Source organism: Camponotus vicinus, unplaced genomic scaffold (assembly GCF_025532165.1).
Source record: "Camponotus vicinus isolate PSW18456_S1 unplaced genomic scaffold, iyCamVici1.0 SCAF_4, whole genome shotgun sequence".
Taxonomy (NCBI): Eukaryota; Metazoa; Arthropoda; class Insecta; order Hymenoptera; family Formicidae; genus Camponotus; species Camponotus vicinus.
Window position 1 is genome coordinate 11,466,542 of NW_028141976.1, and position 23,166 is coordinate 11,489,707.

At 40.1% G+C, this 23,166-nt stretch overlaps 1 protein-coding gene across 2 annotated transcripts; it reads right to left on the reverse strand.

The window, feature by feature from the left end:
- Nucleotides 1-5,103: 5,103 nt before the first annotated feature.
- On the reverse strand, nucleotides 5,104-18,288 carry Drm (odd-skipped family member drumstick). Of its 2 annotated transcripts, none has more exons than XM_083095932.1 (3): nucleotides 17,405-18,288; nucleotides 10,953-11,591; nucleotides 5,104-8,487 (listed from the first exon to the last, which is right to left on the reverse strand). In XM_083095932.1, exons 2-3 carry the CDS (start codon nucleotides 11,180-11,182, stop codon nucleotides 8,412-8,414), a joined length of 306 nt encoding a protein of 101 aa, XP_082952058.1. In that variant the 5' UTR covers nucleotides 11,183-11,591; nucleotides 17,405-18,288; the 3' UTR covers nucleotides 5,104-8,411. The 2 variants fall into 2 exon arrangements, with proteins under 2 accessions (XP_082952058.1, XP_082952059.1); XM_083095933.1 differs by having other exon boundaries at nucleotides 5,104-9,035; nucleotides 17,405-18,283.
- Nucleotides 18,289-23,166: the final 4,878 nt, after the last annotated feature.

Genomic DNA, 23,166 nt, shown 5'->3' on the forward strand with positions numbered 1-23,166 from the left:
CAGACGTGTCGCGAGCTCTTTCTCGAGGAGGAGCATCGGTCGTCACGAATGTCGCGTGAGAACGTTGCCATTTTTATTTTTGCAGTCCTCGCGTGGGATGATCCAGTTCGGGCCGATCAACGAGTGCATTTGATATTCTTTAGATGATTTTAATTTAATTTTGAATTTAATACGCATTATTTTCAGTCTAATCAAATATAATTTCAATTTTTCTCTGATAACGAGTGAAAAAATAGCAGGCAAAAATTAAAAATGTATAATTGTATATACAAATTAAACAAATTTATTAAAATATAATTCTTTTTTGATAAGAAATACATATATCAGAATTTTATTACTTTTAATACACCCACACACACATGTATCTTGTTTTACTTTATCTCTTTTCTCAAAAGTAAATATATATAATATACATATAAATATAAGTAATGTATAAAATGAAATAAATATATGATATATAAAATAAATACAATGTAACAATAAATGCGATGAAGACACGCAATATTTGCAACGAACGAAGCTGCCGTAATTTACAAGACTAGATATCGCTAAACCGAGTAGCGAATGATTCGCATAGTGGTTGCTCTTCGAAGTGACCTCTTATACGCTATGGCCTCCTACCTACTACTTGTAAATCTAATCCCCTCTGGTCGCAAGCGATCCCGCGATCGACCTCTGGAGGTCCCTAGGATAGCGATTGTGCCTAGGCGCCACGAGTCGGAGTATCATCTCCAGAAGTCGATGGGAACCGTGGTGGCTTCGTCTTCACATATTGTGCCAACAATTAGGTGAAAGGCGCTCCCACAGATCTTAGAAGCCGCGCCAGCGACGAGAGAAAGAACGACAGGGAAAGAGAGGGAGAGACTCGGATCGAGCATAGAAGGAAGGAGGGAGGAGAAGGGGGACGGGGGGAGAGAGAGGGACTGGATCGTTTAATATACCTACTGAGCGACCAACCGACCTACCTACCTACCAACCTACCGACTAGCGATGCTGGACGACGCTTACCGCGTCGCGAAACCGTGTGTACGCGAGAGCGAGTCCGACAGAGACCGAGTCCTAGTCGAGCAAAACACACCTCGTGCTCGCCCAAGGGGGAACTTCTAATCTAGCTGGTAGTTTGACGCGGCGATGATGCGGTAGTAACCTTTAGGTACTCTCCGTCTTCTGGTGCTCCGTGCCGCTACATCCGCGGTGTATCTCCGGGGCTGCGTTACCAGTCTTTTTCCCTTTTTCTACACATCTCGCGCTTCTCATGAGTTGGTTTCTTACATTCGGACGTTGCGTTCGTACTTTGCTCGATGAAACTGCAATTTAATCGCTTTAATGCGGTAAAATGACTTCCAGGAGCTTGATTCCCAGCAAATGTTCAGTGTAAGACGAATGTATGCACTCTCCTGCAAAACTGTAATATTTTCGAAAAGAAGATTATTTAATTCTGCTTGATACAGGCTGTAAACATGTATCCACTTTGACTAGAAAAGGAGATAATGATTTATCACGACGTCTTATTCGTAGTCGTTATTTTATCGGACGCTTTTCGTATATTTCGCTTTTGGTTTCACGCGTTTATTTTATGACTTTCATCTCTACCGCGTTTTAAGACGATGATTTAACCGATGATAGTAACCTTTTTAACCTTTAGGCACTCACCTTTAGCTACTATCCGCAATCGCATTCGCTTTCACACGTAAACCGTCTTTGATTATCTTCTCGCCTTATTTCGATTCGATTCTTAATAATATGTTGTAGCGTAAATGTAATTACGCGTGTATCTATTCATCCGTGACCTCGTCTCATTGATTGACTTTCATCGATTCACTATGCCAAGTTGGTTTTCTCGATGGCCTCGATAGCTTCGATCCTCTCGTGAAAAGAAATTCGAATCTGGAAGATTGATACGTTCGTCAACGATTGGACATGGCAATTGGAGTCCTTGAACAGTGGCATCTATACGTGAAATTGATATTGCGCAAGCTCTTCCTATATAATTATCATTACGCGTAGCAGAATATAATCGTCTCAACTGCCGCATTCCTTTCTTTTTCTTTCTTTAAGTTTCCTTTGTGATCCTGACTCTTGTGATATCACTTTCGCGAGTGACATAATATTATCTTAATAAGAAATAATTAATTCTTATTAAAAATGGGACGAGAAAAAAGAACATGATGTTATATAATATTTTTATTAGCTCTCTAAGTTTTGAGAAATAATATATTTAATTCTTTTGACAAAAAGCAATGCACTTGATTTATTAATAAATTTTGTAGGATAATTTAATATTAAGATTTAAACGATGTTTTTGATTAATTTTCATGTTTTTATCAAAATGTATTATTTTGATGGATTACAGGCATGTTGTTTCCATGTGATACTGGTCGCATAATTTATAGAATATTTAGATAGTTGATGATTGTTTCACTTTTTTCCATATTTCATGTTGAAGGGGAAGCACCATACAAAAATAATAACTTATATGGTCTTTAGGCTTTGCCATCATAGAAAATCAATGGTAAAAGGCATTGACCATACATTACTTCTCAACCAAACACGAAGGTTCACTATACATGAATTACAGGTGTATGTTCAGGATGTCTTGATTTTCTACTTTACAACCGAAATAATGATGCTATTTTAAGAGACTTACATGTTTCTGAGATGAAAAAGTCATTTCATTACACATATAATAAAAATTGTTGACATATTACGTGGCATTTTGAAAATAAAATGTAAAACAAAGCAAAATGTTTAAAAATAAACAGGTTCACAAAAAATTAGATTTGTGCTCAATAAACAAAATAAATTTAAACAATGTGGCTATCGTTTCAATCATAAGCTTAAGCTCAGTGTGTGATGTCAATCTAAATTCCTTAGACTCAAAATTTCCTTGACAAAAATTGGATATTTCTCTAAATTCTATAAAAAAACTACATCATACAAATGAAAGAGCTAATTAAGAATTATAAGTATCATATTCTTTTCTCTTATATAAAAATTAGCTACTCTTTAGAGGAGGAAATACTTTTCCTGTTTATTAGCGTTATTAAAATTCTTATCTAATCAAAGATAAAAAGGAAAAGAGATTCCATCTTTTCCACGGTGAAAGCGAATCGTGGCATTGGAGCTACCGCGGTAGCTGTTGTCGCATTTTTCGCCAACCTTTCACCCGAAAAAGGATCGCGGCTGTGCACGACGGCTGACTGAACGTCGCGAAGTTCACTTTCCGCCCGCGGAGGTGAGAGTTCCATGGGAAGCTTCTGCCCGCTAACCGAACACTCCGCGCACGCCCATAATTCTGTGTGTGGAAATGCGAGTTTGTACGAGAAGTGGCTTTATCAGTCGCATACTTGCCCGAGAGTCCGTGGAAATAGTAATGTAATAGAGAGACGAAGACCGAAGGCGCGAGAATGAGCTTTCCTTGAGAAAGAATCGCCTCGTAAAATAAAAGTTTTATTTAATATTTAATATATTTTTTTTCAATGACACAGAGATGATCGCAAAGAGATGTCTGAAGGTGTCTTATGCCAACATTCTATCTTTTATATTCAGTTTTATATATTCATATTTTATATTTATATTTATTTTTTATATTTATATTTTATATATTTTATATATTCATATATATATTATATATTTATATTTTATATATATATATATATATATATATATTTTTTTTTTTTTTTTTTTAATCGATTAGGAGATTTAATCGATTTTAGAAGATTTGGATAGACTCCTGCATATATCTTTTATTGCTTTTTTATTTATACAAGAAATATTATGCATTTTTATAGCATATATTTACTGCGAACAGACATTATTCTTTACATGCAAATAATTGAATTTTGTTACCCGAGGTTAAAGTAATTAGAGACGAAAAATTACAGAAACGTTGAGAAGACTCGGCGCGGAAAACCAGCTCGGTCCGTACGTCTCGGGAAGCACATCAGCGGGTCGTATTCAATCACCGTGACATTCAGCTCACGACTTTTGCCCCAGGAGGTGAGAGCAGCTTCCAGCCACAACATAAAGAGCGAACAGGATGCACCGCGCGTGCAATCTTATGCGCTCATGGAATACGGCTTCGAACTCCGCGTTTGTTGCACAATTGCGGGAGTGCACAATGGAAGAATTTGCCGAACGATAGTATCAATCTCGTCTTGAACTAGCAAAGTCAGAGAGCGACGTACGATATTTAATATCGTTTAGTAATTTGATTTATTAAATTTTATTGAGAAAGAGATCGATTTCTTGACATTTATAATAATTGATTGAATCTAAAGGTGATTTAAATGTTGCAGATTTAAATGTCGAATAAAAATATTATATGTATATATGTATATAAAAGATATAAAATTAATTAAGAAAATAGATAATATGATTACGGTTTTATCGAGTCTCTAATTCTTTGATCAATTTTTCTATTTAAACGTCCCACGTATTTTTAATCTTCTTTAATACACGTTTATTATGTTTTCACACGTCAATTGGAGCAAGATATACCGTTAATCGTCGGTTGACTTATTGTGACAAGAAGGATGGTTTCATACAACTCGCTATTTCACGCCTGCGGGAGATCTGTCTTGATCAGGATTGCTACTCTTCTCCGTCTCCTTCTTCCTCGTCCTCGTCCTGTGCGCTGGCCCGTCGCTTAACTCGCCGTGATTTGCGTGACGACCGTTTCTGAGCGATCCTCAGGAATGAATTATCCCGATAATTTCTACGATTGAGTCATCTTATAGCTCTGGCCTCAAACGAGATGCAGATTAATTGTAAGTCACAGTCGTATAATTTGTAGTATAATTATCCGGTATTATGAGATTCTCTCATTATACACCGTGTACACTTAAGAAAATGATGCAATGCCTCGGGACGAAATGTGGGAAGGAAAGAAAATCTTTCATAGATTACAAACAAACTCACCGTAAATACTACATATTGTGAGATTCGAAATTGTTTACAAAAAACAAAAAATAAAAATAAAAATAAAACAGAGGAATCATCTTAATCATCGCCATGCGACGTGACGATATAAAAGGAGCAGGGAGGAATTTTTTTTAAGCACCGAGGAGACTTCAACACAGAGGAAAGAAAGAAGCACACGGGCAAGAGATGTAGCGTTTTACTTGGCGAATTTATTTCTAGTCCGCTGTAAAGAGTGGAATTTTCCCACTAATACAATGCTATGTGCGGAAAGCATACATGAAATCATCGTCGCGCGCGCGTATCATATTATATCTCATCTCTCTTGGAGAGACAGAAACATGAAACTTCCTAACGGGCTGACCGTGTACCTCGGTTGTGTAAAGCTAGCGATACATGCATGGATATCGATGTGGCAATATATATAATATATATATTATATATATATATATATATATATATATATATATATATATATATTATATATATGTATATATATAATGCAATAATTTTATATTATAATAAAAAATAAAATAACATTATTATCACTCCTATCATGCCGCGTACAACGTGAAATGCAGCTCTACACTCGTGAGGCCTATCGGCTACAATACAGAATGACTAAGCACTATGTCGATAACATTCGTAAAATAATAATTAATAATAATAATAATAATTAATAATCAATATAATAATGATAATATTAGACGCAGTGGGATGCACAATTTTTGCAAGCTATGTACAAAGTACGACCGCAATCTCATTCCGCCCTAAGGGGAAATCGAAACAATGTTACGGAAAGAAAGATGAAATTCTGTCCTGTGCTCCTCGAAGCCGCACCGTGGATCTATTCGTATAAATTTTTTAACGTTAATATCGAATGTGCGAGTTTGATGTCAGCTAAATGGCAGCTCTCGATATTCTCGAGACGCCATAGCCGAGACTCGCGTACGCATCTCGTAACCCATTACATATTTTTTGTATAATTTTCTCTCGCGTTAAAGTACAAAATATTTAGCGACACTAAAATGTATACATTATCGCCAGATTCACGCAAATTTCTTAATCCTCATTAACATACATGTTTCTCCCCTCCTAAACGCTTTCTCTTCTTTTAATGTACAATTTAGAAACATGCCGCAAAATATATAAAATTTAATACGCGAAAAATACATCTTTACACATCGCGATGGACGTGAGTCAAAGGATGATTAGAGCGGGGACAGTACAATTCATTATAGTAGTATGAGCGATTCCATCCTTTTGAATAATAAAAATTGTAAATCTATAGATCGCTGTTTTTAGCATCAAATATAGATATCGGAAAAGAAGGAATACAAGAGGCAAAAATATATATATATAAGACAATTTATTTTTCCAGAAAAGAAGTACTTGCAATGTAATATCGTCTTGTGTGTAGTAAAATTTGCATCTGCATTTACATCGCTGAAATTTCAAAAGTTGGATAACATAAAATCTCGATAAATAAAATCATTGACGTTTTCGTTCGACTCTTCACGTTTTATAGATCCATTATACGATAAACGTCTTGTATTCCTACCGTTTCCTCTGGAAACGAGAACTCTGAAGGTTTCCGCCGTTTACTCAATACGTATTCAAACACGCCGATCTTATATTTGTGTTCGCCACACGCGTGCTATCCTCCTATATGAGTACATGTCGCGTTCAGCGTCTTCCTCGAGAGGCAAATGGGAATCGGCCATCACCACCTACACCATGTCGCTCCGTCGACTTCGAAGCGGATATTTCTGTCCGTCCATCGCGATTTCGCGTTTTCGAGCGACACTTTATCCGCGCGCGAATTTAAATAAAAAGGAGGGGGAGAGAAAAAACAGGACAACACATAGAAAAAAGAAAGAGAGATACGATCGAGAGACGCTCGGAGAATAACGGTTGATCCTTATTCCACTTGAGTTGGCCGGGGCGTCTCGACCGGAATCGAAGAGACACTTCGCCGAGGGTTCACCCACTGGAAACCGATCTCAGCTGACTGGTATTTGCGTCAACGATACCACCTTGTGTGCACCACGTGGACACAAGCCAAGGTTGTCCGGTCGCGACAATCTTGGCGACAATCTCGCCCGCTGTTCGCGCGAGCGATTCGATTCTGCGTCTCCCGTGCGTGGATCACCATCGCGAGATTGTACGGATTTTCTGAACGGGGAAGCCGAGTAGCTGTTCGCGGTTGATTGCCAGGTGGTGAGGTCAGGAAGACGTCGCTCCGGGCCTGGGCGTGGTCCACGGTAGCACGCGAGGAAGCGAACAAGCGCATCCTCTGACCGGCGCGTTCCCGTAGAGCTAGTAGGTAGGTTATTACGTAGTCCAATTTAGGACGCTAGCCCGAGGAGGGTTGCGGGGAATATTGCCTCAGCTTCCGTTATGAAAATGTGGAAGAAAGTGGATCGTTGATCGAAGACTCTCCGCCAGTTTACTCTCTTCGTGTAATGGATGAAGAGTCATTCTCTTTAATTTTCTTAAAAAACTTTCTTGTTCGACGACCGATTAAAAATATCATATCACTTTTTATTGTTTATTGTGACAGGAAATTTTTATTGATTAAAATGTCTCCAATTGAAGTGAATATTTAAAGCAGAAAAGAATTTAAGACGTGGTTTAAACCGATGGGTAAATTATTGTTCGAAAAGTATCGTATCTATCTTTCTTTCTCTCATATTCGAGTATTTTACAAGAAACGCTAACTGTTGTCTTTATTCGCGTCTATGAATCCTCGAATTATGCATGGTACATTATCTATCTAATCGCATGCAACGGTAAATTTTCGACAATCTAAATAGCCTAATCGGGAAAAGACTCCCGATCCAGTCATCCCGCATGAAGGAATTTTGAAATAATATTCGCTGCGTTGGAAACTAACAAGCAATATTGCGTCTTCGCAAATATCTGATAAAGCAAATGTTGCGCACGCTTTCAACATGTGTCGATCGCATTTTACAAGAGAATATCGGTTACCCATTCGAATCGGCAGAATTGTGCAAGAAGTTGAATGAAACTATAATCGTTCGCCGCATCGTATCCCAGATTGCTGCCATTGTTCGTGAATCTGCGACAGTGCTTCGTATCGGTCGGGTCGATTCTCCTCGAAGATGTCTCTGGCTGACGTCTGGATGTAGGCTCGGGATACAGGAGGGTAAGAGAAGCGGAAAGAAGATCAAAGAAGCGAGGACGAACAAACTAAAATGCAAGGTTGGTAGGCGAGGTGATGACAATAAAAAAAAAATATCAAAAAGATCGATGGAGCTTCGCGGTTTCCCTGCGGTTCGCAGAGACGGCTTCGTCTCCGGCGAATGTGACACGTCGTCGCCGACGGATCGACGCGGAGGATTATCGCTTTAATAGAGGAGGAAGATCGAGGAGAACTGGTCGGTCGATGAGTGAGTAGAACATTCGATAGAGAAAGAGAGACGCGTATCTATGAAGGGAATTTAGGATAGTAGTTGGCCGGATGGCTTCTAATACCTAGAGTAGCCATTTGAATAGCCATTTGAGTAGCCGTTGGAGCCCTTGTAGGGAACAGAGTGTATGCTCCTGGAACAGAGATGGTCGAAATCGGAAGATGAGGAAAGTACACTTCCCGGGGTAGACCCCTTCGCTCTCTTCTTCCCCCCTCCCCTCTCTCATTCTCTAAATTCTCCTCCTATCTATCAATCATTCCCGTCGCCTCGTTAGAGCCGGCGGTAGGATCCATGAGCGCCGTGTGTTAGTTCAAGAAATAGCCGACGATGTGGAAGAAGTAGAGGGTAGTAAAAGTCGCAGACAAAGTAGTGAGAAGACAAAGTAGCGGAACAGGCAGAAGAATAAGAAGAGATACGCATGCCGGGGCTTTTTCTGTGGTGGCGGTAATTGCCGATCGATCGCGCCTTGATCGCGATCAATCGGGGGGGGGGGGGAAGTGCGGGTGATGAAGATTGAGAGAGAGAGTGCGTGTAGGTTGCAGTTTTATCATTGTGGTTGCAATTTTAGCTGTTGTCTGTTGTCTATTGTAAAAATTTGTTCATGTCGCTGAGGTGTGCATTTTGTGTGTGTGTGTCAAGGTGCAGGAGGTTCAGAGAGCTCCCGCTCACCGCCACCCACATCTACAACAGAACAGAAAACAAGACCACCGCCGTTACATACAAGGTATCCATTAGTATCCACCAGTATTGAAGATTTATTTTATCGCTCGCTTCAAACGCTTTCTCGCGCGCACGCTCGCTCGCTCGTTCGCGCGTTCCATGCGGGGGCAGAGCATTATTTCAGGCTGATTTATGGGTCAGGCCGATCCTATACCGGGCACGGTGCGCGGTTCGCGCGCCGCGACTATCGGCTCGACCCGTGGCCCGTAGGCGCCGAGAGAAGGAGTGCAAAGTTCGCGGATAGGTATCCTCTCGCGGATAGGTATCTCCTCTCTCACCGCCTCCAGCGAAGAGGCGGGTGAAGGTGACAACGTTGCAACATCACAAGGCTATCGATGCGAAAGGTCAACGCGGTAGCGGCCTCCTAGTCGGCCGAACCGACGCTTTTGACCTTCTCGAGGCCGGCACCGTGACCGCTTAAGCGACGGTCGACCCTTCCAACTTTCCCGATCGTATTTTCGCCGATACTCGACAAGAGAATCGATCCGAGAGCTTTTAAAAAGTATGTTCGATTAAAATTTCTCGCTGTACTATCTATCGCGACATGATATCGTCATCACCTTCTCTCTGACGCGGGTATATTAATTTTACACTCGTAAAAATGACTCATGTGTTCGCATCTTTTCTCCGCGATCAGTCATATCTTTAAACGTGTTCTTTTCTTTTGTTCGTTAAAATTTTCACTTCAATATCAACACATTAAATATCTTTTAATATAATAAAACATTATTTGAAAAAAAAGAACATTATTTCAAAAATATCACTTATTAAAAATAATATAGCGTTCGAATGAATAGTCTGTATCTCTATAGTACGCTGTTTCTTTGTATATTATATGTACAGTATTCTGTTAAAAATATGGACCTCTTTCGCATGGAACGCTTTGCGAGTGTCTCGTTAATTAACGATTATACTGAAAGATCATCGCGAGACGTTTTCGTGATACATTTAATCCTCTCGTATTCGATGTACCTTAATTTCTCCGCGTAAAATTATTCGAATTGCGTTTCGCGACTTGGCCTCGTCAAGCTACTCGACGACGGATCGAGGAATCGCCGAGTCGCTCCGCGAAGTGACTCACAGAATGAAGTACCGACTTCACAGCCGATCGTTTTTCTCTTTTCCTCGACTTTGCGAAAGGTCGAACCGGTGACCCGACCGGTTCCCCCTCGAAGCGCTTGCGTCGAGTCTCAGCTTAAAGCTTACGCGCGCGACTAAGAATCTTTACGCGATATATAATGCACGATGCTGAAACTTCAACGTTATTCATTATCGAGATGCCCATTAGCGATTCTCGGCGCCGAGAAGCGAGCAATATTTGTCCGCTTATATGAAAAAAAAGGAAAAAAAAAGAAAAGAAACGGGATAATCGCGATACGAACGATTTCCACGATAGTCGATGACGCAATCTAACGACGATTAATTTCAATCGGCGGCTCGATTTTTATTCGAGTTCTTCATTGACGGAACACTGATCGTGAATCCTCGGGGGACGCACAAAGTACGAAAACGTTTCCGACGACCCTGCTACTTTCCTCGCGATCGACAGTCACACAGTCCGATTCGCGATCGCGATATTCCGCGGGAACGCTAGCGATACCCACCGACGTCGCGAATGCGCGTTTCCTTTATACGTGCGACGCCACTCGAAGGAGAACAGTCCCTTGTAAGAGACCCCCTAAAGGGTCCCGTATCCCTCGGAAATCGCGGCGATTGATCACGGATCGGATCGCGCATGTCCCGTGCGAACGCGTAAAAAATAGAAGGAGGAACGAAATCGAAGAAAAAAAAAAGAAAAAAAACGACGACTATCGATACGAAGACGAAAAAAAAGAATAAATAAAGACAAAATGATATACATATGTATGTATAGTGTACCTGTGCTGCTTGAGATTGTCCTGCCGCTTGAAGGACTTTCCGCAGACCTCGCAGGTGAAGGTCACGTCGTCTTTATGGCTGCGCTCGTGGATCATGAGGTTGTAGGGCTTGGTGAAGCGCCGCTGGCAGTACTTGCAGACGAACTCTACCGTGCACTTGGCGCGCATCTTCTGCCGCCGGCCGAACTCCCTGCCGTGCCCCTCTGTCTCCATCGGCATTATCGCGAACATCCTTATAAATTCCCACCGCTCCTTCTCTTGGTCGAGTCTCTGTCTTCTCCTTTCCCTCCTACTCGTCTCTCACTCTCTCTCTTTCTTTCTCGTTCTTCTCGCCGACGCCCGGAGTCACTCCCACCACTTTATCTGTCTCCCTCTGTCCTCTTTCTCGGTACGCTTCGTCGTTCGCTCTTTCTCTCTTTCTTACTCTGTCATGTACTCTCTTTCTGTCTCTCTCCCTGCTTCGCACGCAGAGACTTTCGTACACTCTCTCTTTCTCTCTCTTTTTCCTTTTATCTGTCTCTCTCGACTCTGTCGTTCCTCGATTCTCTCTTCTCCTCCCGCGTAAAGCTAGTCTCGAGAGCGGCTGACTCCTGGGAGTGAGATCACTGCTTGTAGCACGTCGCGAGAGGATCCTCTCTGCCTGAAAAGAGCACAGATATCGATGATTCCTCCGATCTGACTCGCGCGCTTCGACGGGAATCGCCCGCGTCGCTCGAAGCAAAGTATTCGCGTATATATGTATGTATATATATCTTTGACGATGCTTACGGCGAAACGCCGTTCTCTACGAGCAACGGGTTAGTAAAGTTAGTCGAAGAAGTCTGCGTGAAGTATTTTGCATTTCTTATCGAAACACGTAGGCGGAGGAAGATGCGCTCGTCGATGCGCCTGGCGCGGAACGTCCCGAGCCGAATTATTCGCGCGACATTTTATTAGGGTCACGCTTGAAACTAATATAGGAGAGTACAAGTGACTTCGCGAAGAAAGCTTATTGCGAGAAAAATGTACTTAACGAATCGAAATATAATCATTTTATGTAGAAAGTCATCGATTCGTATCTTAAATTCTGTATTTGCAACAAGTAAGGAAGTCAATTAAATGAATAGTTTAGTAATAAAATTGAAAATTCTGAAAATTGAAGAATCTGGCTATAAATGCATTAAATGAACTTTGTTTAATCTTATTTCATCTGCAGAATTATGTTTAATTTGATATTTTATTATTTCGGTAAAAATTCTGCAAAGTATACTTGCGAGTAAAAACTATTATGTGATTTGTATTTCTTCATATAAAGCAGAATTACTCCTTCCATCTTGTAAAATATAACGTTTATTAAATATTTAATATAATCACAATTAATTTTTTAAAATTTTTGTGAAATTATTAATCATATTAATATTATGTGATTATATTAATGTTATATTTCTATATTTTCTTAATATTGTAAAATATTTTCCGGTTTTATTTCTACAAGAAACGAATGATAAATAATTATTTAAAAATGCTACGAATAAGATATTAATTTCTTATCAATGCTTTTTTGCTCAATTTAAATTATTATAACTTAAATTATCGCTCTTACGTGACGCGTATCCTTCGGATATTCATTTTTAATTTTTTGGCTAATTTTATATAAATTTTACTCATACGGATAAAAAATGTATACTCGAGATAAACGTGAGAGAGAAAATGCAGCAACTATTGGCGTTAAAATGAATACGATCCATAATTTTTACTCGTCATATTTTTTTCGAATAAATCGTGAAAATTTCCAAAGTTTGTGACGCTAAAGAAACACGAAAACGAGTCGCCGATAAATTTTATGCGATTGATGTGAGCCATTTTTAAATTCTTAAACGCGTTTTTCTCGAAATCATGTTTTTCAAATTGGCTTGCATGATATTTCAAAAACTAGTTGATCAATTGAGTCGGGCTTATGCACCCATCCTCAGAATATGTGTGGCTATAGTCCTTACCAAAATCAAGTCGAAATATTTTTTTTTAAATTTTCACAGCCCTTTAACAATAAAAAAAATGGCAAAAATCGAAATTTAATTTTCTAAATGACGTCATTTTTTAAATTTTCAATATTTTTTCCATTTTGGTACTTGCTATAGCCAAACTCATACTAATTAAGAATCTCTTTGATTTTTTTTTATTTCAGATAAGCACAACAGTCGGAATCATGAGAGCCATGGACCAACTTTTTATTCATGCCCTTATTAAACTTTGTATACCGCACTTATTTATAATTATTTTTTAATAAAAGAAAAATTTTGAAACATACTTTAAGTATGGATAAATATATGGGAAAAACCTTATCTCAAAAAACTTACTTTTTTTTTAAAATTCGCAAAAATAGCATAAAAATTCGGTTTCTAGATTAGAATATCTTCTTAAATAGAATTTTAATAAGACGTCATACAAGACTGATACGGAAAGAACTATACATATATTTGTCCAATTGTTTCCAATTACGTCATTTTTCTCTTTACATTGAAGATATTTTCTACATGATAACTTTTATACAAAGATATCGTAGATCTAAGTAAAATTCCCAACTTTATTACATTTACTTTGACACATTCATAATTTTCAACATGGTTATCTTTGAGATGTCTCAAATTTCGGGAATAATTTAGAGTCTGATGTAAGCGAATTTACACACCAAAGTCACATTTTTTCTCATGCGGCGAAAATTACAATTTATTTTATCGTTAAAAATAAACATTAATTTTTCCCTTTCTCTCTCTCTCTCTCTCTCTCTCTCTATCTATCTATTTCTCTATCTCGCAAGCACATGCAATGCATTAACTGTATCATAAATAAATTACAGCGAAGAGAGCTGAATCTCCCGTGCAAAAGTATCGCATTCGAAATTTATGAAGCGTGAAGGAAACGGAAGCTACTCTTAACAACGCCGGTGTGCGTTGAAAAAAAAAGAAAGATAGCCCGGAGGAACCAATCGCGGCGCGCGTAACTGGGAGCCCTCGCTACCGGGCTCGCGTATTATTAAGCGCACGGCGCACGCTCGAATAAAGCGGCGTGTCCGAATGAGTAATATAAGCGTGCCTGGGCGTAACCCAGATTGGTTTAGCCATGGACCCCTAACGGGCGGCGGAGCCTAATGTCGGAACTGCGCATTACGCGCTTACTATAAAAAGCTTCTCCCCGAAGAAACCACCGCGCCGAGTCGCTTCTTCGGATTCGGATCTTGACGCAAACACTGACGTCACGAGACGTGCGCTAGGTGGGAACGATATTCGTGATATCGCAAAAAGCGATATGACTTTTGTATAGAAACTGGCGATTGACATTTTTACAGGCTGAATTTTTAATAATTTTATCAATTGCATGCGGCATTTTTGTTGCTCTTTAACTACGACTGTCGTCAATAAATGACGAGTATGAAGTAGTAGGTATAACAGCTGCGAGGAATAATATTTTTGTTGAAAAATTGGAATTTTGCTGTTATTTTCAATTTCAATTTTCTCATGCGTTTATGTATTTTAAAAAATTTCAAAAATGAAATTTTTTTATATGAATAGAATATGAAAATTTATTTTAATAATAACAAAGAGATTTATATATCTAGTAATATAAAAATTTAATTTTTTTATATACATATAAAAATGAGAAATTGAAATTCTCATTTTATTTACTTGAAATACCTTTAAGAGCAAACGATCCGATTGCTTAAAGTATCAAAGTAGATGTTAAATTGGAAATTGAAAGTCGAACAATTCTTTTTTAATTCGGGCCAAGATGAATAAATTTATTCTCAACGCGGCGTCTCCTCTCCTCTAAATTTGATCATTACTCCTTGGAAACGCAAAATTTACATCAGTCGTTACTGTCACGAGATATTGATATATACGCCCGTGAAAATGAACGACACGCCGCGGCTACTAAGCGGCAATCTTGTCGAAGAGTTACGAGGTCGCGATACGCCTGTATTACCCGAGACGGAAGAGACACATGTGGCAGGAACAGGTTCTCACTTTGCGCGCGAGGCGAGGTTAATGAGTCGTGCGTTAATGAGTCGGGTGCCGAGGAAAGCGACATTAGCCGTGTAAACGCTCAGGTTTTACATCACGCGCACACGCGCGCGCGCGATGATACGCGACACGCAAATAATCCGTTGAAGGCGATGATAAATGGATCGTACTCTCTGATAACCGTATGTCTGTCTGAGTCTGTCTGAACTCGATCGCGAGCAAAATAACAGAGCCGCAAGAAGTATAACGAGCTGCCGGAGTTAATAATTCCGGAGTCTTCTTGGCGATCAGGAGGTTCGTAACTAGAGAGAGAAATGAAATAAAATCACGCGCGTAACGAGATACGAGATAAGTAGCATCGAGAATAATGACGTTTCCGCGCGTATCGACAAGAAGACAAATATCCTTGTCATTATTGTTTTTGCTTCGCGAGAGTTCGCGCGGTCGCCTCCATTTAATGATATGATAATGTATGATAATGTATGATAATGTGACATTTATGTAGATCGCCGTGCTAACGGAAGATTTGCGAGTAGACGGAGAAGAGAAGTTTTGATATGCGCGAATCTGTACACAGTGCGAAAGTGAATTTTGTCGAGAGAGAAAGAGAAAGAGAGAGAGAGAGCTCGCAATAATCATGCGGTCTTTTCGCAACGTGAATGGAATATCATGTGATTAGGTGAGCGATTGAAAGAAATTTCGCGCGATATAACAATCACATATTTTTCCGTTGTAATTCCAAGTAATTGGAACGAATAAATGGAGAGTTGGATTTTTAATAACTGTCAAAGAGCTTACTTGATAAAGTAAAGTTCTGTCAGCATTCAGGATGGATTCTAGTTACTTTCGCAGATATAATATCTTTTTAAATACCGAAGATTTCTCAAAACTGAATTCGATACATCTCTTGCCAACAAACTAAACTAGGAAAAGTACACTGGAGTCTGTCTAACCTGCTATCGGTATTCTTGGATGAAAAAGGGAGGGAAAGTCCGCGGGTGCCCTTTGTTCCTTTCGCGTCGCGGTTGGTACACGAAGGGCGGAGTGCGTGGAACAAGGAGCCGGCAGCCAATCGAGGTGGAACGGAGAGACGACCAACCGAAGGGGCCCCCGACTCGATATACGTGCGTGCACTCGTTCTCGCGTGTATGGAGGAATAAAGGAAGGAGCAGTAGCCCTCCGGAGTCGTTCGTTCGTTCTCCTCGCCGCAGCGAGGAAGGCCGGTAGCCAACCAAAGAAGAGTCGCTACTGTGCACCGCCCTACCGCCGACTACCGGTTTTCGGCCAGTCGCTACCGTACCGCGGCCGGAGAAGTCCACCGAGCGAATGGACCACACCCTTCCTCCCTGCCCCCCTCATCCCCGCCAACACGAGACATGACGTATCTTGGGGGACCCGCGGACGCAAGGGCGTTTCTTTCCCGAGAGATTGTTCCCTATCGCGCAGGAAGATTCGCGGCGAGAGAAAAATGGTAGCCCGACAATGGACCCCCAGACTCCGAAAGATTCTCAATATATGGAGTTGGACTTGAAGAATCTAGAGATTTCAATATTAAATTTATATTTTCGAATCATGGAAAGAATATTGGGCATATATAATATCTAACAATTTAGTCATAACAAGTTAGTCGATGCGAGTTGCAAGCAAATGTTTAAGATTTGTTTTAATACAAAATTGAAAATTATCTATACTTGAATTATGACCATAAATTAAATCAAACTCAGGAATGATCGTCACGTGATGTAAAATAGGAAATTATTTTATGTACATCGCTGTGGAAAAATTATACATGTGAGAGCATATTCGTGAATTATCAGACAGATCCGAGAAAGAAAGTTGGCGTAAAGAAGTGGAAAAAGATTCGAGGACGTTAAAAAGAAAAAATTGTGGACAACCTAAGAGAGACCATTTCGGCCAATCGGAACGCGGCAGCTACCGCGCACCGCCCTACAATCTGCTACTGGTTTTGAGTTCAGTCGCGAAGACTCGAGATACGCGAATGAATATGGGCCACACCTGTTTCCCGCCCGCTTGATACCCCAGGCATGCACGCGAGTAGAAAATGTGCGAAAAGGTTCCGAGAGATATCCAGTAGTACGGATATCTCATTTTCACCCTTTTCTAAGTGACAAATATTTTCGACCAAGTTGGAGATTTATAGTAATATATAATCTATAATATAATCTATAATATAATCTATAATATATCTAATATTTAATATATATTTATAGTAATATATAATCTGCTTTCTCTTTCTCCCTTATTAATGCCATTTCGAATACTACTAAAATAATAACATCATCACAATAAGGCCAAGTACACGATTGACTATTGTATATTATATGTATTAATAAAGAAAGATTAATTTCTACGTCAAATTAAAATTGTATAATTGTAGAATATATGATCGAAACTCTATCAATTAAAATTGTAAATAATAAACTAATTGACTTACCGGGATAGGAGAAATGCGAGTAAAAAGTTTGTCCTCGAGCAGTAATATTCTTCCGTTGAAGATAAAGCTGTAAGCGTTTCGGAGAGCAAACGAAGAACGAAACTCGCGAAACGCGTCTGGATTGAACTGCGAGAGGGATTGATAAAGCGCGCGTACAGTGTCACGCCGCCAACAGTGAACGCGTTATTTAAACGGGATTCGGTGGCTCGTGAAAGCGTTAGGAGATGTTGCGCGTGTGTCTTCCGGGCTGACAGGTCTGGACCGTTTGGATGCGCGGCATCGACTGAAGCTTCGTTTGGCCGGTCGGTTCGCTGGTAGCCCGAATAGGTAGGCACACCAGAAGACGGTAGGATGTGTAACCGCCAAAGGTCTCCTCGTCGTCGTCGTCGTCGTCTCGCTTCTTCTGGTTGGAGGACCGGGAGACACCTCCCTACCGAACCGACTCACCGATACCCACCAGTTGTCGTTCGTGTGAAGGTAGCCTCCCTCGATTCCACGGGGAACGTCCAGGATGTTCCTTCCTCGACCTCGTTGCGATGGTAGAGGTAGAAAAGAGGCGGCTGGGACGGCGAGGGAGGAAGAGGGAGGAAGAGGGAGGAAGAGGTGAAGGGGAAGAGGAGGTGGTGGTGGAGAGAAAGATGCGAAGGAGGAACGGGAGCAGAGAAGAAGGAAAATGAGGGAAGAGGGTGACGGCGGGTGATGTCGGTAGAGAGGAAACGGTGAGAACGATGATGAAGAGGAAGATCCGACGAAGAAGGGAACAAGTGGTAGCGCGTCTTGTCCCGGCTCCGCATGCGTCCTTGTCTCTCACCCGGACGCCGAATAGCAGCGCGGTTATTCACAAATCCTTCGTCGACGCGGCTTCCTGAGCTCCCGCTTGGTATCCGTTCGCCCTCTCCGCTTTACCCACGACTGTCTCCTAGCGTTCAATTGCTCCCTCTCTTCCACGCTCCACGGGACCTCGGGCATCCCTACCACCGGGACCGGCGTCTGGGCCCGCCCTCGTAACCGTGAGACGAGAGCATCCCTCTTCACCCACGCTGAGACCCCTTCTGGTCTATAATCTCGCGGTGTCTCCCCTACCCCTTCCCTTCCCTTCGAGTACTCGAATACCGCCGCTTCCTTCCGCCTTTGCCCTTTCCCAAAAGGATACCCCCCGCGGGGGCGGTAGCCAACCCTGGTCGTAAAAGCTACGAAGGTAGCGCTCGTATCCAAAAGCTAGAGCCACTGACTCTTCCCGGCGCGCGTTTCATCTACTCGCCTTATCTACCTGTGCGTAGGTCGGAATGCGTTGCCGATCGTTGTCAGAGAAGAAAGGTTGATATCTTTCTGAATAAACGACACGAGCTATCTCATCTACTTACGCAAAAACGCAAAAGTGAGGTGGCAAATCTCGCGGATTTTCTCCGCGAGAACGCATTTCTTGATTTCTGCCGCGGTAGGAAAGACCGGGAGAAAGGCAGATATAAAGAAGACGAGAGAAAGAAAGAGAGAGGGAGAGGGAGAGAAAAAGAAAGCGCGACAGTCAGGTAGACACAGAAGGAGAGACTCTCGCCGCTGACGATGAGAAGCAGATAGTGTGGGAGAAGGTGGAGGTGGAAGGAGCGTGCAAAAGCGAAGAGCGGGGGCTGACACGATGCCGCGGGGGTTCCCAGGGCACGTGGGAAATGCACAGTAGTCGATGTCAATCCCCCCACCACAGGCGGCTCGCTCCGGGCCCCACCGGGCCCCACCACGAAGTCGTCGGAGAGCCATCGCCAAGATTCCGGGCGCCGCCCATCGAGATCCTGCGGTATCGCTTCATTGGACAATCCCATCCGGACGGGACGATCGCCTCCCTCGCCGGGATGATCGAGTGGTGGAAAAATTACACGGGAACGGTGACGACGAGGATGACGACGACGATGACGACGACGACGACGACAGCGATGAGGACGATGGGAAGAGAAAGAGGACGATGAAAAGGAAGAGGGCGAGGGAGCGATTGGTAACAAAGGCTACGCCGACGAGCTTGGCATGCGGCGAGCCCGTGGCCACCGATTCGACTTGCGAAAATGCATCGCCAAAGATGGAGAGGCATCTCGAAATGACAATGGGAGTTTGGAGATAATAGTATTAATTGAGGGTATATATATTCCCCTTAATGGGGATTTTGAATGGCGGATTATTTTTGACACGTATGCGATGTAGAAATACACATTGATTACTATAGAAATTGTATTGATATGTCGAAAGTAAATGTAGCTGCTTTGGTACAAAATAATGATGCAGCGAATTGAGACGTCGATAGGGATTCAATGTTGCTAATTATGTTGATTTTCTCGTACGTTTCTGCACAATGTCAAGCATATGTCGAATTTAACGCGATTGCATTGTAATGTATTTGTATGTTCAAGTGCAACTAATAAGTTTCCGATTTTTTCGTTGCAAAAAAAGAAAACATTCCACGCTCTGTCACGCAATTTTATTCGCCCAAGTTGTGAGATAATTGAGTTTTGTATTGTATGATAATGTTATATCTCGGAAATCTCTTACTAATTATGTTAGAGATATTACGTAAACGCTGGAAAATATAAATATATGATGTGCTATAATTGAATCGATATCAAAAAATAATAATCATCAATTTTTATTGTTGAAAAATATTCATAAACTTTGTGTTTTGACAGACAATTACTCCAATCCTAAATAAATTTGAATCATCGTGCCGTGTGTTTATCATATTTTTCGAATATAATCAAACTGCTTCCTCAATATAAATTTTAAATTTCGGAAAAACTCTAGAACGAATGACACTTACATTTTTAGCACAAAGTAACGTGAACTATTAAGGGGTTATGCCTCCGTCAGCAGGCCGAAAAAAAATATGATGTTTGGAAATTTTTCTGGAAAAATGTAATAATTTTTTTTTACAATTAAGTTTTTATTTAAAAGTACAAATATTGAGAATGTTATTATATATATTTTTTTAATAAAATATTCAAAAATGTAAAAGTTATAACTATTCTCCCGGATATTGTTTTTTTTAAAAAGCACCGGTGAACAGTGCTATTCGAAGCTGATTCATCTGATATCAGAAATTCGATAAACTGCACTGAAAAAATTGTATTCTCAACTTAAGAATGTGCCACTTATCTTTAGAAATAGTGCCAAGAGGATCTCCCTTTTTTTAGTATATATTCTAAAGATACACTACCGCTCAAAAGTATTTGGCCACCCTTAATTTAAGAGAAAACTCGAAAACGAAATTGTGTCTATTGCCTTTCATCGATGTTTATTGTTTATGCGCTAACGGAAAGTCGTTCTCAATAGCTATATTATAAATATCACTTCATGTTTACTAACAGATAGCTACAAAGCCAAATAAGGTATTTATGGCTTTTTTCCTAGAATGAATACTTTTAAGTTTTTACTACAAAGGCGCGTGTTTCATGGAATTTTTTTGTTTATTTGATATTTTAGAATGTAACGGATATAGATTTGCGTCAGTTATCTGCTGCCATTTGAACAGAAAACACATCTCTTGACGCATATTTTGCGAAAATAATATATAGATAGAGAAGATATAGATAGATATATAGATAATATATATATAATATATAGATTAATATAAATGAATGATTTTTATTTATTTATAGTCATTTAAACACAATTTACCTAGGTGGCTAAATACTTTTGAGCGGTAGTGTAAGTGGCATATTCTTGGGTTTGAGAATGCAATTTTTTCAGTGTGTAGTTAGTGATAGATGAACGAAGGATTAATCGAAAAATTGTTCTTTTCGACTTAAAAATTGCTCAATTTTTATTAATTAAAAAAAGTATTCATTAAAAAAAATCCTTCGTTTATCTATTAGGTTTTTATATGTAGAAGAAGCCTGTATAAAATTTCAAGCAAATGGTGTAACGGTTTTCGAAATATCTTGCTCACCGACTTTGAAAAAGTGATTTCGAGAAAAATGCGTTTAAGGTTTGTGTCAAATTTACGTTTAAATAAAATGTAGATTTTTTTTAATTTACACAGAATCATCTATTCCGGGCTCATATAATTTTAGTTTATTATTAAATCTTTATATATTAGTTTGATACCCCTCAAAACATCAGAGCTGAAGCTTTATAGTCGTGTTTAAACAAAGTTATATATTCTGGCGCTTTATGAAACATACACTTATGACTCCGTCAATTTTCATCCGATTAAAACTTAAAACTTTTAGAAAATATTTTCAATATGATATACTTCAAGAAAATGTAAAAACATAAAAATCGATTTTTTTTACTTTTATGACTAGGCATAACCCTGCAAAAAAGAGTTTTAATAACGTTAATTGTTTTTCTTCCTCTTTTCGTCCTTTTTAGCTGTTTTTCTCTCACTAGTAATTAATAATTAGTAATGTTGAATTCGGTCACATTTTCTGCGATTGGATTTTATTTCGTAAAATTATTTCCGTTATGATAATGCAATTAATTATCTTGAGTAAACGAATAATATATCATCCAAAAATGATAAAATAATAAATATAAAATATATGATGCCCTATAACTGGATCGATACCAAAAAATAATAATTATCGAATGTTATTATTGAAAAATATGAGCTATATGCGTGCGTGTGATTTAGATAATTACTCCAATTCTAAATAATTTGAATTATCACGACGTTTGCCATATTTTTCCAATAATCAAACTATTTCCTCAATTCGATATACATTAATAAAGTAAAGCTTCTTGTGTCCTAAAATCCTAAAATATCTAAACGGTGTCCGTCCAACATTTTTCCTCAATTTTACGTTAAGTTAGAAACGGTGGTCGAACAAATACACGCTGATATCAACTGTCTGAGCTGTCTAATCGAAAGTCTGAAGGGTCCGATAGCCGAGACTTGCGTTATCTTGATATTCAAGAGAGAAAAAAAAAGACGGTTGTGCGTATTCGGTGATCGCGCGGATCACAGAGAGGCCGCCGTCTCTGTTGGCGCAGGAAACGGAAACTGACGGAAACAAAGCCTCGGCAAATAGACGGCATCTCTCACAGAGGAACGTTACGAGGGCAAATAACGCGCGTCCTCTCTCGTTATTGCTCTCTCGCCTCAAGTCTTGCGACAAATATTGTCACATCCGCGGTAGAGAAGGAACGACAGCGTCTCGTCTTCGAGGGGCCCTGACGACCGATAGATTAGGGGGGCCCTTGAGTACGATACTGTATAAACGACGCGAGAGATAACCGAGAACCGATCAGGACAGATCTTGCGTCGAATTAGCAGGTAGGTAGGTAGGTAGGTAGGTAGATAGGTAGATAGGTAGGTCCGAGCGTGAGAAATCGCTTGCGTCGATCTTGAGATAACGTAATCCGAAAGGAAAATTTGTGAATGGGACCTCGAAAAGTGGAGAAACGCCCCCTCTTCGTCTCTCATCATGCGTTGCAAATGTAGAACGGAAAGGACAGCGTGAAATATTTTTCTTTCCCGAATTATTCTTCTGACAGAGTGACGGTACTCCTGACAAAGTGACGGTAGCTACCGCGACCTGGAGTAAATGACAGTTTAAGAAGTACGGATTGTATCGTGCCTTTTTGCGATTTAACACGAATGATCGGCTCTGTAGTTTGCATGGGAAATTTAGCCGATAGATTTTATCTTCGAGCCACACCGAACGTCATAAATCGAGTCTTTCTTTTCTGAGAGATATTAATATATAATTTATTACTATATTAATTATATAATTGATGTAAAAATAAATTGTAATAAAATATATCTCAAAATATATAGA